Source organism: Atheta coriaria, unplaced genomic scaffold (assembly GCF_025399875.1).
Source record: "Atheta coriaria isolate IRGN ID8LTWV9N9 unplaced genomic scaffold, Caltech_Dcor_3.1 hic_scaffold_5_pilon, whole genome shotgun sequence".
Classification (NCBI taxonomy): Eukaryota; Metazoa; Arthropoda; class Insecta; order Coleoptera; family Staphylinidae; genus Dalotia; species Dalotia coriaria.
The window spans coordinates 3083604-3098748 of record NW_027045447.1 but is presented as its reverse complement, the minus strand read 5'-3'; the positions used below and the strand labels follow the sequence as shown (position 1 = coordinate 3098748).

Below are 15145 nucleotides of genomic sequence, written 5' to 3'. Positions count from 1 at the left end.
TGTGTGAATAGTAAATTTAAAATTGTAAACACAAACAGGACGAGCTATACAACGTCACTACTATTAGTACTGGTGTGAACCTGGGAACTATACCTATACAACCAGCAGAAGAAAGAAAAAGCAGCAAAAAATTACGTATTTAAATTCGAGATAAGTCTGAAGATCTCCGCCGTAGATACGAACACCGAATGAAAGCTGAGAGGTAAGCGCAAGTGGTATCCATATACGAGTACATACAGACTAATACTACAAGAAGTACGAGTAAGCTGAGGTGAAAGAGTACACTGCACGTTTGGGTGTTATGTAGAGATGCCGTTGGAAGTTGTGAGGATGGAAGGTCATCGCTTCCGCTCGCGAGGTGCGTGCAGGTCTCACGTCTTGCGTTTTTGCTGTTATCTTCCACTACCTGGTAGTACCTTTCCATGTCTCGCGCGTGTCCAATCTTATTTTCATTAGCGTCTTCCGTGGGTTAACCGGATTTGCAAACAGCTACATAAATTATACACATTTTACTTCTGACATAATTACAAAACAAAAAAAGGAAATTAGGAATTTTTTTCTCGATTTTTTTAGCAAAACTTTATTTTATTTTTGCCTTTGCATCTGTATGCTATATAATTGCCGAATTATGGCAAACCAAACCTGCTTCTGTTGTGCATGTGTATGCAGGCCGTGCAGGTTTAGTCAAGACAGCTGAGAATATGCCGGCCAAACTAAAGCATTCGGAAATCAAGCGGCCGTACCACGAGCAGCATGAAGTGAAGCTTCTTTGCTTCTTCTGTTTTCTGCGCTTCAACGACGCGCCCAACTTGCCGGAACGTCAGTCCGCGGTCGCGTCGCGAGCGTAGTGAGACGTATTTCTCGCCGCGAGTCAAGTAAAAGTTTACGATTTACTAAACATGCTTCTTTTATCAGCATGAAAAAAATAAAAACAATACTGTAACACGAAACATAACGGTTTACATGAATAATTTAAGTAAATTTACTTAAACCTAACTATACTTAAGTCATATTTGGTTTCGACTTAAATAAAGTAGTGACAAGTGTGAAGTTTAAACAATTGGATTATTCTATTTTGTGATTCGTTATTATTTATTATCTAAGGTTAGTATACGTAAAATTTCTTCGTATTCTCTTTGTTCAATGTGTTGGTCATTAAATTTGCATCCCACGTGTTTTATTCAGGTAGTAATCTTCTATTCATCCCATATAACTCAAAACCTTCTATTTATTATGTTTTTGTTTAGTGCTCATCTCTGGTTGGGTATTTTCGTGTCCCACGTGCATGTATTTTTTATCGGTTGTTCACCTAGGATTTAATCGTGTCAGTCTGTCGAAGCTACTTCGTGCAGTGTTTAAAACTCGTCTCTGGGTCCACTCAAGGCTTAAAATTTCAAGCGGACGCATCTCGCTTAAGTAGGAAATGCGCTCGTGCATTTCTTTCAATTCCTGCAACATTCATTCAACAGCAACAGCTAAGCATAAACAGGAGCTATCTTTAATACCGCCACGAGTGATTAAACGTTTAATGACGTTTTAACTCGTTGAATCGCTTGCAATTAAACTCATCTTCAATATGTCTTAAGTCAAACATAACCACACTCTGAACAAATATAATCTAACCTGAAACATAAGTTTGAAGTTTGTTATTTTCTGTAGTTTTAGATGATTCACTTGTGTCTCGTTGTGTTTCATTGATGCTAATGACTATTTAATGCAACTGTCAACGACATATGTTCGGCCTGAATGTGTGCACGCTTCAGAAAACACTCGGACATGACCCGCAATTAGTTAATTAGTTAATTAATTAATTACAGACTAAAATTATATCCAATTATTAATTCTCCGTATTTTTACAATAGAAACTTTAGTAAATTTCAACAAATTTTATTCTTATCAACATGTAATCATTTTATATGAATATTTCTTACTTATTTATAATGAGATGACGTTAAATAGCAGCAACAAGTCGAGTTAAATTAGAAGTATAAATATAAATAATAAATCTTTCACGTAGAGTTGCGATATAAATATCTATAACAAATCCGGAAACAAGTCGTGTTTACGGACGTAATTTCAAAATACAAATACAGATCGAAAGTCAATTTAGCTTAGATAATAAACAATCTATCAGCCCGGTGTCCTGGCGATTCTCAAGCTTTCCTAGTGGCTTCGTTAAATTAGTAATTTGAGTCTGGCCGCACGTGTGGATTGGCTGGGTAGTGCTGCGATGCTTTATGATTTAATTTTGTTTCGATAGAACGACGACGACGGCGGCCATTCACAACGCCGAGTTGTAATAGAACTGGGTTAGTGCTCAGAGCTGCAGCTGCTCCCAGCAGTGCAATACCCGCCAATGGAATTAGTAATCCTTTCAATGCTAAGGCCTAAAATTTAACCTCAAATTAAGACTATTTATTATACTTTAATAGGTAATAGTAAATAATTACGCTGTGAAGTCCACCATGTCCACCACCTCCGAATAATTCATGTCCATGTCCATGTCCGGAATGACCATGTGGTCCACCATGTCCAATTGGTCCGCCATGTCCACCTCCGTGACTATAACCATGCGCTAGACCATAACCTCCAAAACCTGTTGCTGATGCGTAACCGGTCGGGCCGTTATGATGGTGTATATGACCATGCACTGGTCCTCCTGCGCCTGCGCTTGTCGGAGCAGTACCTCCGTGACCCACGTAGTCATAACCTGATGTGGAACCTACTGGGAATGCACCGCCACCGCCGTGACCGGTCGCCGCTATATGCGAGTCATAAGCTAAAATATAAGCGAACAAATATACATTTATGTATAATTAATAGCGTTTATAGAGGTTTATTTCATTCTCACCAGAAGGCACAAAATATTGTTGGTGTTTGTGTGAGGCACTGGGTGAGTGCAAAGAAACAATTCCTCTTGTTTTCTTATCAGGATTGTCGTCGATGATCTTTCCGTTCTTCTTTGCGTCGTTGGCAATGGTGTTGTCCGCGCCGCGACGTTCCTCTTCGCTGATCGTGTTCTTGAACAGACATGTTTCACAATAGTAAAGTGAGCGGCAGGCATAATGTGCGGGGATAATACGATAAGTACAAGAGTGAAATTCGCGCGTCATTCACACTTGTTGTCGTTCCGTGTCGGTGAGCTTTTCGATTTCGTTTCGAGACAGACCATGAACTTGAATTTTGGGTTTCATATCATGTACAGCCATTTAAAAAATTAAATTATTGAAATAAAAAATAAAGACATTAAAATGATTAATGGCATAGTTCTTATATAGAATAATTTTATTGTTAATATTCGTATTCGAAAGCGGAAAATAAGCGCGATTTTCTTTGAAAGTAAAGTTCAAGATGCAATAAAAAATAAAATTGCCAGCATGGGAAGTTAATTCAAGCACAATTTACATAATTATTGAGAATTGAGAATTCCGTGATCGCGAGAACTTTCTCATCACGTTCAACGCGTGCATTTTCCATGCTATCAACACTTTAGCCGATAAATCGCATTAGCATTGCACGATTACATTACAAATTACATGTTTGCATGTCTGAACAAAGTAAAAATTATTTCCTTAATGGAAATAATTAATATTCAAGTTAATTAATTAGGTATTGATGTAATAATTACCTGAACATTGGATTCAACATTCGATATCGCGCGGATTTGCACCAACACCATTGATAACACAATCACACACTCAATAAATCGTCCAGGTCGTGCCATATTGATAAATTTTAAACTAATTATCCTAATTTCACTATAAATTTTATATTGCCACTTGTTTATTTTCAACTTGATTTTTGAATTTATTTTTTTATTTGTGTCTTTCTGTATCGAATTGATGCGTTCAACTACTGCACCATCCAACGATGAATATCTTTATATGTGTCCTGAATGTGCAGAACTGGTGGTAGTCGAGTGCGTACGTGGGACAATTCGCAATCGAAAAGAATGAAGGATATTAGTGTGTGTATGTAAAAAGTGGAAATATAAGATAAGCAACACTGGCTTTTGCATTGCGCAGTGAGCTTCTTCACTCCCCCTACTACAACTACAAACACATATTATGTGTGTATTCAAAAAAATTTGAAATTGTGTACAAGAAGGAATTTTTGTCTTTGTTGTGACAAAACATTTCTCTGTGTTTGGGTGTGTGTTGCGCGGCTGGCTCAATTTCTATTGTAAAATAAATTTTTGGACCGAGAAGTGATACCTGGATGGGCACGAACAATTGATACGTCCGGTCGGAGTGTGTTACACATACGAGTTGTAAGATTACACGGACGGCAGCGTTTTTTCATCGCAAGTAATCAGTAATATGGGTAATGCAAGTCAATGCTCAATGCTCAATTCAAAACAGATTATTGCCATTACTGTTGTTATTGCTTATTTCAAGTGTTCTATAGTCAGGTTGCTCTTGTTAGACTCTAAATGAATGTTTTATTGGCAACATTGCAAATATTTGACTTTTTGTTGATATTATGGATCATATCTTTAGTTTTTGTTACGTGTGTGAAGTTAACAAGTTTATTTCTTAATATGTGATATTTTTTACAATTATTTCTTGCCAACTTAGTCATTGGTTATTGTCTAACAATAATTATTATTTACCAACTTGCTACATCCAATTGAGTGACAAGCGAGTGTTAATGCTTAATTATTTACGCTTTCATACATATTTCCGGTTGCTATTAATTTAATTTAAATTATATATTGTGCCTTACATAATATAACTCATTCTAATTAATTTAATTAAATTTTCTGTATATTTTGAGGTTAAATTTTGACAATTCCGATTAAATTCAAGTTCAAGATCGAAATTTAAGAATTTTCTTAGTACTTCATTACTAATAATCCGCTATTGTTTTGACAATTCAGAAGAAAAATATAACTAACAAAGAAATTGCTCAATTTTAATATAAATCGTAGATTACATATCTAAGAAATGTCAACAAGAGCGAAATAATTGAGACGTTTAGCACAGTTTTAAACGATTTCCACACATTTACAAAAGAATTCAGCTAAACTTAACAATATTGTCATTTCCGTCCCAAGTTTATATTGAATAGAATTGAGCTGACGCATGACATTGAAAAAGTTTCTCAATAATTATTGTGTCAAAGATATTTTCTTGGTTTCTTTTTTTTCTGTTTGTATAACATGCATACTTTCAACTACATATTGCACTTAACCAAAATGTCATAGCTTTTGATCTTCACACTCGGATAGGTTTAGGTGTTATCATTTTTTTGTCCCTTTTTGGAAATTTATGTAAATGTATTCGAACGAGCGGCTATTTTCGTAATGTGCGAGCATTGTCGTTCCGAAAGGCGGCTTATTATCGCCAAAAATGTCGGAAAACCACAAGGATCGGCGCTCGTAACGATCCCCTAAACCACAAAAACAAGAGAAAAGAAAAATATAGCAAATCAGCACAAATACGGAAATGTAAATAAAGAAAAACAAATCTAAGTATAAAGTTTTTCTTGCAGTTTCTTTAACAATGTGTTTTATTGTTTTACAATAGTTTATATTTTGTTTAACATAAAACTTTCTCAACTTAGAAATATTTTCTTTGTGGATTTCTACTGGGATCAATATTCTGATGTGATTTCCACGAAATAAAATTACGACATTTCATCTTCCCGTATTAATATTACGACTTTTCTGTTTCCTTATATATATTTCCGAGATTGAACCTTTTCGATATGTTGCAAACACAAATAGCACGAGGCCGAAAGGACGAAAGTACTAGAAGGCGGAAGTGAGGTATGAAATTTATGTGTCTCGTCGCGGGTCCAAACTGTTTTCGGACTCATAGTCATCTGATGGCTCATCTTTTCGCACCCTTGCGTCTTTGCGCGACTTGCGGGTGTCATAAACAGAAGCTGGAATATTTCACAAATATTAGGGTCTTTCTCATCTTTGCAATATGATGATATCAAAACAAAAAACTGGAAAAATCTCAATTTACAAAAGAATTTTACAGAAAATATTTGTTCAATTATTTATTACAACACATAATTGTTTTGCTTTTGTTTTCTTTGTTTGTCTACACGTTGTTGTTTGCGAAATAAAATATTCCAGACGGTCATTTTCCTTTTATTAATTAGTCAAAACATGAAAGAAGAGAGCAACGAGAGCAAACACTCGACGCAATTAAAAGTTAATTAGAGCTTAAGTAACCAAGTAATTATCATTACTTTTGTTGAGTAATGTCGAAAAATGACAACCGACAAAACTATTACAACACTAGTAACACAACTACAACAAAAATAACATATTGTTACAATTTTTCTATTTTTATTTTCAGGATTATTTCATCAAAATGAGTGGATTTATTCGTTTTCGACGAAGTCGACGTGCATCCACTTCAAGTGTTTATATGCAGGTAAAATTCTTGAATAAATTAAATACGTACAAAAGAAAATCTGTCGCTGTAATAAATCATAAGCGAAAAAAACTCATTTTCATAACGAATACTGAAGGAATTATAACGCAAAAGAGAAAAATAGTAGGGTTGCAGGCGAAGCATCAATGAAACACGTTGAAAACTTGAATTTGAATTAAGCTTCATAAATCAATCTTGTCTGACACGCAATAAATAAATAAAAGAAACGCGGATGACAAAACGCACAATACGTCGATTCATACACCGGAAATTAATCTTCTTGTACGTTTTTATTGCGTATTGCAAACGAAATGCAAAATTATTGTTATTTATTACATTTTAACAACAAAAGCGCTGATATTAACTGTCTGGGGTTTAATCTGGCGTTGAAATTTATTCAGTGGTATTTTATTAGAAACTTTGGCGTGCATATTTTGTTTCGGAAATGGAATGCTTCCGATTGTCGGGGGCTAGCGGATATTAAACGTGATATACTAGCGCGGAATCTCTATTTTACTTACCCCTTTAGATTTTGATGCTAAATTTTAGTGTAAAATTAATGTTTTTGGTGTTTTAAACCAAAAATAAATAAATAAACATTTAGGAATGAATGAATGTTACAATTTCAAGTAGTGAGTGAAATTCCGAAGAATTCGAATTCCGAAGGGATGTTAACGATGTCAACGTGCCGATGCTGGAAAACGAGATTACCGGACGTGCAGGCATGCTGGGCATGCAGTATTATATGTTCCAGTTAGAATTTGCGTGCGTGTGCGTGGGTGGTGTGTGTAATTATTGTGACCGCGAGCCCGCGGGGCACTTATGGTCATGTGCGCTTAATGGGCATTCTGCACATTTTATTATCGCATCAACGTCGCCGGCGCTGATTTACGATCGTCGACACGCTCTCGGCGCGCCGCCATCGCACGTCCACGCTAAACGGTTTGCGGGGGTCGCCATGCTGCCCGCTGCAGGCCGCCGCCGGCGTTATTTACGCAAACGACCCATACTCGCCGCCGCAAATTACGCGCGGGTGTAATTTCTCTTGCGGCTAGAGATTTTTTCAATCAAATATAACAACATTAGAAATTGTCATGTTAAAGTCATAAAAATTGTATAATGGGTTGCCTATAGTCAAACATTGTTTTTATTTTTATTAAAAACCAAAAATAGGAAAAGTAACATTTGTTCCGAGTAAATATCAAACATAATATTACGTGTAAAATTATGTTATTAGAGCAAGCTAAACTAAATTCAGCTTAATATAATTGGTATTAAATTATTTTTAACGTTTTTTGTACTATACCTCAAGTAAATTTTTCATAATAACTAGTTTTTACAAAATTTGCTCCACAAAAAAGTATTATTTCAAGATTAACAACAAATATTATTTTAAAAAACGATCCTGCCAGGATTCGAACCTGGAATCTTCTGATCCGTAGTCAGACGCGTTATCCGTTGCGCCACAGGACCCGATGCATAACTATTTAATACTTACCTAGGACAAGAAACACCAGAAACTAAATGAAAGCTACATACTTTAACAATTCTTAAAAAATACTTAATATTTCATTATTTAATGCTCAAATTCACTGCATCTTATCTGTTTATAATACTATAATCAATATTTAAGTAAAGATTAAACGATAAAGATAAAATTCAATGAAATACTACAAATAGACTTTCAACTAGCCACTACTAAAGTTATTAAACAAAATTAAATTAAAATTGACTTGTTTATATTTAATAATAATCTACAGAATGAAAGCGCGGCATGTGGAAGTTGTTCGCCAACGTTTTGTTATTTCATTATTTGTTCATATTCCACATGCGAACGAGTTTACTGCACGTGCATGCTTCTCAACTACGCCACTACCATTATTCGTGTAGTAGTAGATTATAAAGTGGAAGTCTCATGTGTGCATGCAATCGCTGTAAATTCTCGCGGTGCTAAGCAGTGCAATCGCTCGTTGTTGGTTAGTGTTTTGTGTAGTTTCGAAGTATAAACACACGCGGAGCCGGTGAATCCGCTTACCGCTCACCTGGACGCATGCGCATTATGCGCACGTTACACGTTTATCTCTGTATACATCGCGTAGTATTGTATTTTTTGTCGTCCGCGTTTCGATGTGTGACAAGTGACAACCGAACACAATGAAAAGTTTAATCGCGCGCAATCAGCAAATGCCGTTAGGCCAATTTTCAACAAACACGTTGAAAAAACACTAAAAACAAAACTGTACAGTGTGATTAATGTGATAACTCGCTTTAAATTGCCCATTGGTTGAGTAGTGTACATTGTGACCATGTAAAGTTATAAAATACAACAAATTACAAAACAACGTTTGGAAATGATCACTGCCATCATGATAACGGACATCGAGGTTATTAACTGAGTGCAATATCGGATTATCTAACTTTTAACTAGGTGCAAGTAACTTATTACATTATGAAGTGTTTGCAATATTGTCAAGTGCGATAATAGTTATTTATTAAGTGCTTACAGTGTGTTTTTTGTGACTTTTGGTAATAAAATGGAGGAACCAGTAAGACTATCGCGATATTATGGGGTAATTATCGTTTTTTTAGCAAAAAAGGAATTTTATACAAAATTATTATTTGTTATCTAAATCAGTATGTCATTTCCGTCATTGTTTCACTCTACTTCTTTACTCCGCCTGTCCAAAAGTAGTTTATATGCTGGTGTATTAGTAATGGACCGATTAGAGTCTTTTACTTCTCGTGAACGACCTCAGACTCATCACACGATGACTAATTATACAACTTCCTCATTATCACAACGCAGCGGATAAAATTAAAATTAAAATTAAATTGAAATCTTGCTTCTTGTAATACGAGTATCTACTACATTAGGAAAATTGCATAAAATGTAATTATGACACGATCCAAACAACACATTAATCTTACTCTGAACAAGAGACTCGTCCGCTCAACTCTACACCCTGTGCCATAACGGCGACATTCTATTCTGCACATTGTGTTAAATGAATTTACATTTCGTATGCAATTCATGCTGACATTCAAATTTTAAACGTTTCGAAATATTCGAAATTTTAATCAAGGCGGGAAATAAATGAACTCGCTAAGCCCACCGAGGCCTAAATGCCGTCGTGCCGGAGTTCTTTATGATGATGATTGTCGTACATAGTCGTATTTTGGGCGTGAGTCATGACGAGTCATGAGACAACCATGGGCCGTGAGCAGCCAGCCGGTTAACCCTCTTTTTTCGGTCTACAATTTTCTATTCGCCCTCTCGTGACACATCTTGTTTTTTCTTAGAATTTGTATTGTAGTCATACTCGTCAGTACATTAGTAGATCATACATCATACACCCTAACAAGGGTTACTTTCATTAATTAAATTAATTAATTACACTAAAATTGAAAAATAAAACGTGTAGAAGTCTGAATTGAATAAAAATATAATTAATTTACAATACTTTTGATTACTTTCAATGAACTAAATGGTTTTATATTGCTCTCTAGGTCAAATAATTAAAAGTGAAGCAATTAACGATGTTTTTAGTACTTTTAACAACAAGTAAACCACGAGTTTTATTACTTTTAACGATTTAATCACCTAAAATGCAATAAAAGCAAATAATTGCTACCAAACTATAACAAACATCAAAGCAATTAATTGTTTTATTAATTTTTAGATGTAAAATAAGTAGTATACAGGTGTACATTGCGCATGCACGTATTTACTTAATTAATACGCGTCCCACGAGTTGTTTCCCATATTACTCTTTGCTAGAAGATTGCAAATTATTAATATTGTATATTTCTTCATCTTGACTGCCAGTTCAAAGTATAGGTTTATCGGTATTATGATATATTGTAATTGTGTAGCAACATTTAATAACCACAATGTTAATGAGTGGTTATATTCATAGTTCTCTCATGTGTCTTATATGTAATACCGTGTTAGACACATATGCAAATATGAAAACGTGTTTAGCAACCGAAAACAAAACACAAATGACCTTAAAATTACAATAATAACAAAAGCAGTCGTGATTAATAGTGATTGATTTATTTTTTACTCTTTGTTATAATTAATTATAATGACTAGTCATCATACGAACGTTTTTCAGTTTGTGCTCTTGGTAATTGCACTTTCTTTTCGTTTTCTCATTTCTCGCATTGTTATTTTACTTTTTTTCATTTATGATGCACCAGTAAGCGCCGTTTAACGCAATTACCGATGAATTATCGCGTTTTGTCGTTCACGTTTCAGTTGCTGTCGACGCTCGCCAACGATCTAGATCAAATGCTCAGCGAGTTATACTCTACATCGCCATTGCCGTATGATCGACTCGAGGCAGACAACGAAATTCCAAACACAAGGTAGGAAAATTTTGTTCATAAGTTGGTCTTTTTTTATGGGAAATATCTAATGAAATGGACTTATGCGTACCGAATACAAATGTTGTCTTGTATTGTTTAACATTGTTGAAGTTTCCCAGAATTGAAACGTTTCAAACACGTTTAATGAAAACGAGATCGTATTGTTGTACGCCGCACACATTAGTCACTTACATACTCGGTAATTTAATTGCTCGATTGTTTCTTTACCAGTTTGAGATCAAAGTGAGTGATAAAATCAAACAGGCAAGAAATTAATTGCTAGTTTGCTGCGATGCCTTGAAAAGCCTTTATGCGCAGTCATAAAATTATATTTTTAGATATTTAAACTTAAAATAAAACGTCCATTACCTAATTTTTACTGTTTATACCGGAAATGGTATGAAAATCGAATGTTTTTTCATCTCAGGATCAATTTCCAAGCAATTTTAGTTTAGTATACAATATGTTTAAAGTGATGTTTTAATAAACCTCCAAAAGAAAAGAAAACAAAATCTTTGCGTGCGGTTTGTATATTTTGCGTAGGGAAAGTATCAAAATCTATTGGGACGCATCAAAGCCGCAAATTCACTTGACAATTTTCAAGCGGTTCGCCCGCCCCCTTAGCGCAGATGAAATGTACAAACATCACTGCCACATTCTTCTTTGATCTGCTTCTTGTGAATGTGTGCAAATAAAAAATATCCACGTGATGCAAATCCATCTCTTACACACCCCACATCACGTCAAAGTGAGAAAAAGGGAAAGACTCCCAAGAAAAATGATTGTCCTTCATGATCTAGGGGAAAATCCCATTTTAAATATTGTATAGAAGGACAAATTCTCATATTTTCACGGAGGGTGCAATTTTAAAATTTTATGCCCTCGAGATGCGGCCATCTCTGCACAAAATTCCACATCTCGATTCGTTTTTATGACTTTTTTGCTACCTGATACCACACATAAAATACGATCGCACAATGGACAAAATGTCGCTCAAAATGAAATTTTTCCCCGTACTAAATCATTTTTACGACTCGATGCAATTTTTCCATTAGTGCTTCAATTAAATTCTTATTCTTAAATTCTCATCGAAGTGTGTATTCGTCGAGTGCCAAATTTTTTCATTCTGATCACTTTCATCAACTGCACATATCCAAGATGTTTATATCCGCCTGCCTGGACCAGACATCGATGCCCACAGTTTAATCTATGGTGCCGGACGCGAATATCTCTCGCTGAAAAATAATACTTCCTTAAGAGAATCATTTTTGGGTCTGGGGAACCCCATTTTGGATCTGGATTAAAACTTTCTCGTGCACGTTTTAGGTATAACCAATAACAAGATCGTCGTATAAAAAAATAGAGAATTGTTAGAAATATGAACGAAGCTAGAAGCAGTTCTAGAACAGCTGCTGTGGTTGCAACTTTATTATCCATGTTAGTAGCGTGCATAGACAGAAGCATAATCCCACATATCATAGCAGTCTACAAACAAATAATTAAATTCAAAATATTTAAAAAATATTAATTTTTTACACTGCTTATATAAACAATGACATGCCAGGTGATTGCCCAAATATGTTTAGGTGCCGAATGGTTGAAAAACATAAAATCATCCCGAAATCTTTCCTGGCCATAGAAAAACTGCAGACCAAATCCCAACATTCCGAAAAGTATGGAAGTTACAATTGTTATATTCTCCGGTTGGAAGTAAAAAAATACATCTCGAAGTGTTGCATTCATGCGCATGTATCTTAGGATTAAAATCATTCCCCAAACGGCGATGCAAAAAATTAGTGGGATTCTGTTCATGCATGGTATGCTCTGCACGATTGTATCCACAGTAACATTAATTGAAAAAACCAAATAAATTGAGTAAAAATATAGCACGAAGAAGAACCATAAACAGATCCATGATTTGTCAAAAGACATGTGCAGTAATAAATCAGGCATTAGAGAAAATATATGATCCCGTGCTAGATATATATTAAAAATAAATAAATATTAATATTATTATGCACAAAATATTTAAAAAAAAATAAAAGTTACTACTTACGAAGAAAATGGAAGCAGTTTTTATCAAGACTGTATGTTTTAGAAATCTCATCGATACAGCTAATAAATAAACAGGCACAACCCCAGGAAGTCATGATACATGTGAAAATTAAAAGGGATGTGTATACTTGGACACTGGTTTCTTTTGGTTTCATTGAACAGATCCAGACCAAGAATGGGAATTGGTAGATTTTTGTACCCACTGAGATTGAATCAATTACAAACTAAAATTGGTTATAAAAAAGTGTGTTAGTATTAAATATTTGTGTTATATTTTATTATCGTATTCACATTAGTATATTTTTCTTTTTTTTCGCGTTTAAAGCACAAGTTTTTCCATGGTTTTGAGACACAAAAAGTAGTGCTTTAAACATGGACGGCCAAGGACGTGACTAAAGTACTTTAATCACAGTGAGGGCCACTTTTCGTGTAAAAAGTGGGGATTTAAAGGTGCATGTAAAAAAATAATTCTCTTTTTCTCCTAATTCTTCTAATTTTCAAGTAGGCAAAACATGGCAAAATAAAAATAAAATTGTAACAAAACACAATCTCAGAAAATGAAAATGAATGTTATTAAGTTATTATTACTTACTTCTGCGCTTAATATTCTTTCCCAAGGTGTAAAGTGATACTGATGAGGTAAAGTCCCCTGGGATATGGAATATACACGAGCAAGAAGTACAAAATTCGCCATTATAACTGGAAATGCCATTAAGACTATCTGCGCGCGTATCGTCGCCTTTTTGGTCAGTGCTATTCCATTGATTGCTATAAGCAGAATCACTACCCAAATTACAATCACTCCATGATTGATAAACCCTGGAAGGTTCTTGTTGTATGCCGGGAATACTACATGACTACAAATTTAATAATTATCATATATATTTCATAAAATTAAAATATTTGTATTTACTTTATGTAATATTGAGTTGAATAAATTTCGGATCCAATTGGATAATAATTTAACGCGTCTTTCGTACAATTAGTTTGATTGGCTTTGGAATTAAACGGAATACATTTATAATCTTCAACTAAAATCGGACACTTTTTCCAGTCACTTGTGGATGATACCAAGATCATTATCATCCGAAAAGCTGCCTCCACGAATAGCCCAACTTCTGATTGTAGGATTATGAATAACACTAATATGCAATATCCGATACCTCGGAGTAAAGGCACTGAACGAAAGAAATGCAAGGCGAATGTTTGCGAATAACTCGCCATGGTCATTATCTTCATCAAAAAAGGCATTTCAATACAAAATAATACAAAAGTATGCGCTACCATTGTAGCACCAGTTCCGTACTTAACAAAATTATTACCCAAGTGGCTTACTTGAATCAAATTACATTCATGGATGAATAACATGATTGCGAATTCAAGTGGAGTGAAACGTATGTCTACTTGTTTCGATGATCCATGCTAACAAATATTTGCAAATAATAAATTTTATAAATTTTAGCTAAGTATAAATACCGCTAGCAATATTTGTAGATAAGCCCAAATTCTTTGATAAGCATCTTTTCCAATAGATATTTTATATTCCCGCCGAGTAAGAAATTTAGTCGAATCAAAATCCATTTCTTCTTCAAAGAAAGTAATGGTGAAATCATTCATACTGCTACGACGCAACGCAGCTTTATTTGGCTCATTAAAATTGAATTGATACGATTTCCGACCGATTGCAACGGTGGCTTTGGCTTTCCTCAGCGCTATTTTACTATCACTGTCATTGGATAACCACCAATCATGTAAAATTTGAAATTCTAGACTTGCATCAGTTCGATATTGCTTGGGTGTTTCATCAGGATACTCCGGATCAAAATATGTAGGTCTTGTTTCTTGTTCGGTTAAATGATCCCAAGGATCAATCTCTACTTCTTCCAAAGATGAAAGTTCTTCAATTTCTTCTAATTCTGCTGATTGTTGACTAAGTCTATGTTTTGCCTTCACAATTGATCGTCTAGTTACACCGGAAAACAGAGACGTTCTTGGGACTGCTGCAAGTTCTTCAATTTCGGTGTAGTCTATTATCCGGGCTACTGTTTCTAATAAATCAACGTTTAAAAGCGTGTTTTGTGCCAATTTATCACGCATTTTTCTTGGTTGTAATTTGCGAGCAATTTGATACTGAGAAGTTCTTGGGATGATTTTTTTAACTTCATCTTGGAATCTGACTGTTGTGGTTTCTTCAATGAATTTAGCCTCTGCATCACTTTCTCTATCATCATTTGCTATAGGAACAGAGACTTCTTTAGTGCCTCTTTTTTCTTTGCGAAATGGGATTGAATCACGAACTGCTCTTTTAGCTAATTTACCCATTTTTA

The 15145-nt window shown here is 34.8% G+C and overlaps 2 protein-coding genes, 1 long non-coding RNA gene and 1 other non-coding gene across 5 annotated transcripts; 1 reads left to right on the top strand and 3 right to left on the bottom strand.

Moving 5' to 3' along the window:
* Positions 1–1875: 1875 nt before the first annotated feature.
* On the bottom strand, positions 1876–3886 carry LOC135792328 (heterogeneous nuclear ribonucleoprotein A2 homolog 1-like). The gene is made up of 4 exons (XM_065302946.1): positions 3629–3886; positions 2852–3020; positions 2451–2779; positions 1876–2387 (listed from the first exon to the last, which is right to left on the bottom strand). The coding sequence occupies exons 1-4, from the start codon at positions 3722–3724 to the stop codon at positions 2181–2183; spliced, it is 801 nt and encodes a 266-aa protein (XP_065159018.1). The 5' UTR covers positions 3725–3886; the 3' UTR covers positions 1876–2180.
* Positions 3887–7792: 3906 nt separating this feature from the next.
* Positions 7793–7865, bottom strand: TRNAR-ACG (transfer RNA arginine (anticodon ACG)). Its single transcript has one exon. It is a non-coding gene; the product is annotated as a tRNA-Arg (tRNA).
* Positions 7866–8385: 520 nt separating this feature from the next.
* On the top strand, positions 8386–12928 carry LOC135792920 (uncharacterized). Its single transcript, XR_010548487.1, has 3 exons — positions 8386–8962; positions 10654–10763; positions 12862–12928. It is a non-coding gene; the product is annotated as an uncharacterized lncRNA (long non-coding RNA).
* On the bottom strand, positions 12069–15140 carry LOC135792901 (sodium-dependent dopamine transporter-like). 2 transcript variants are annotated; one of them, XM_065303692.1, is made up of 6 exons: positions 14295–15140; positions 13732–14240; positions 13411–13675; positions 12820–13042; positions 12302–12739; positions 12069–12248 (listed from the first exon to the last, which is right to left on the bottom strand). In XM_065303692.1, exons 1-6 carry the CDS (start codon positions 15138–15140, stop codon positions 12202–12204), a joined length of 2328 nt encoding a protein of 775 aa, XP_065159764.1. In that variant the 3' UTR covers positions 12069–12201. The 2 variants fall into 2 exon arrangements, 1 of the variants encoding a protein (XP_065159764.1); XR_010548486.1 differs by lacking the exons at positions 12069–12248; positions 12302–12739 and adding an exon at positions 13110–13308 and having other exon boundaries at positions 12938–13042.
* Positions 15141–15145: the final 5 nt, after the last annotated feature.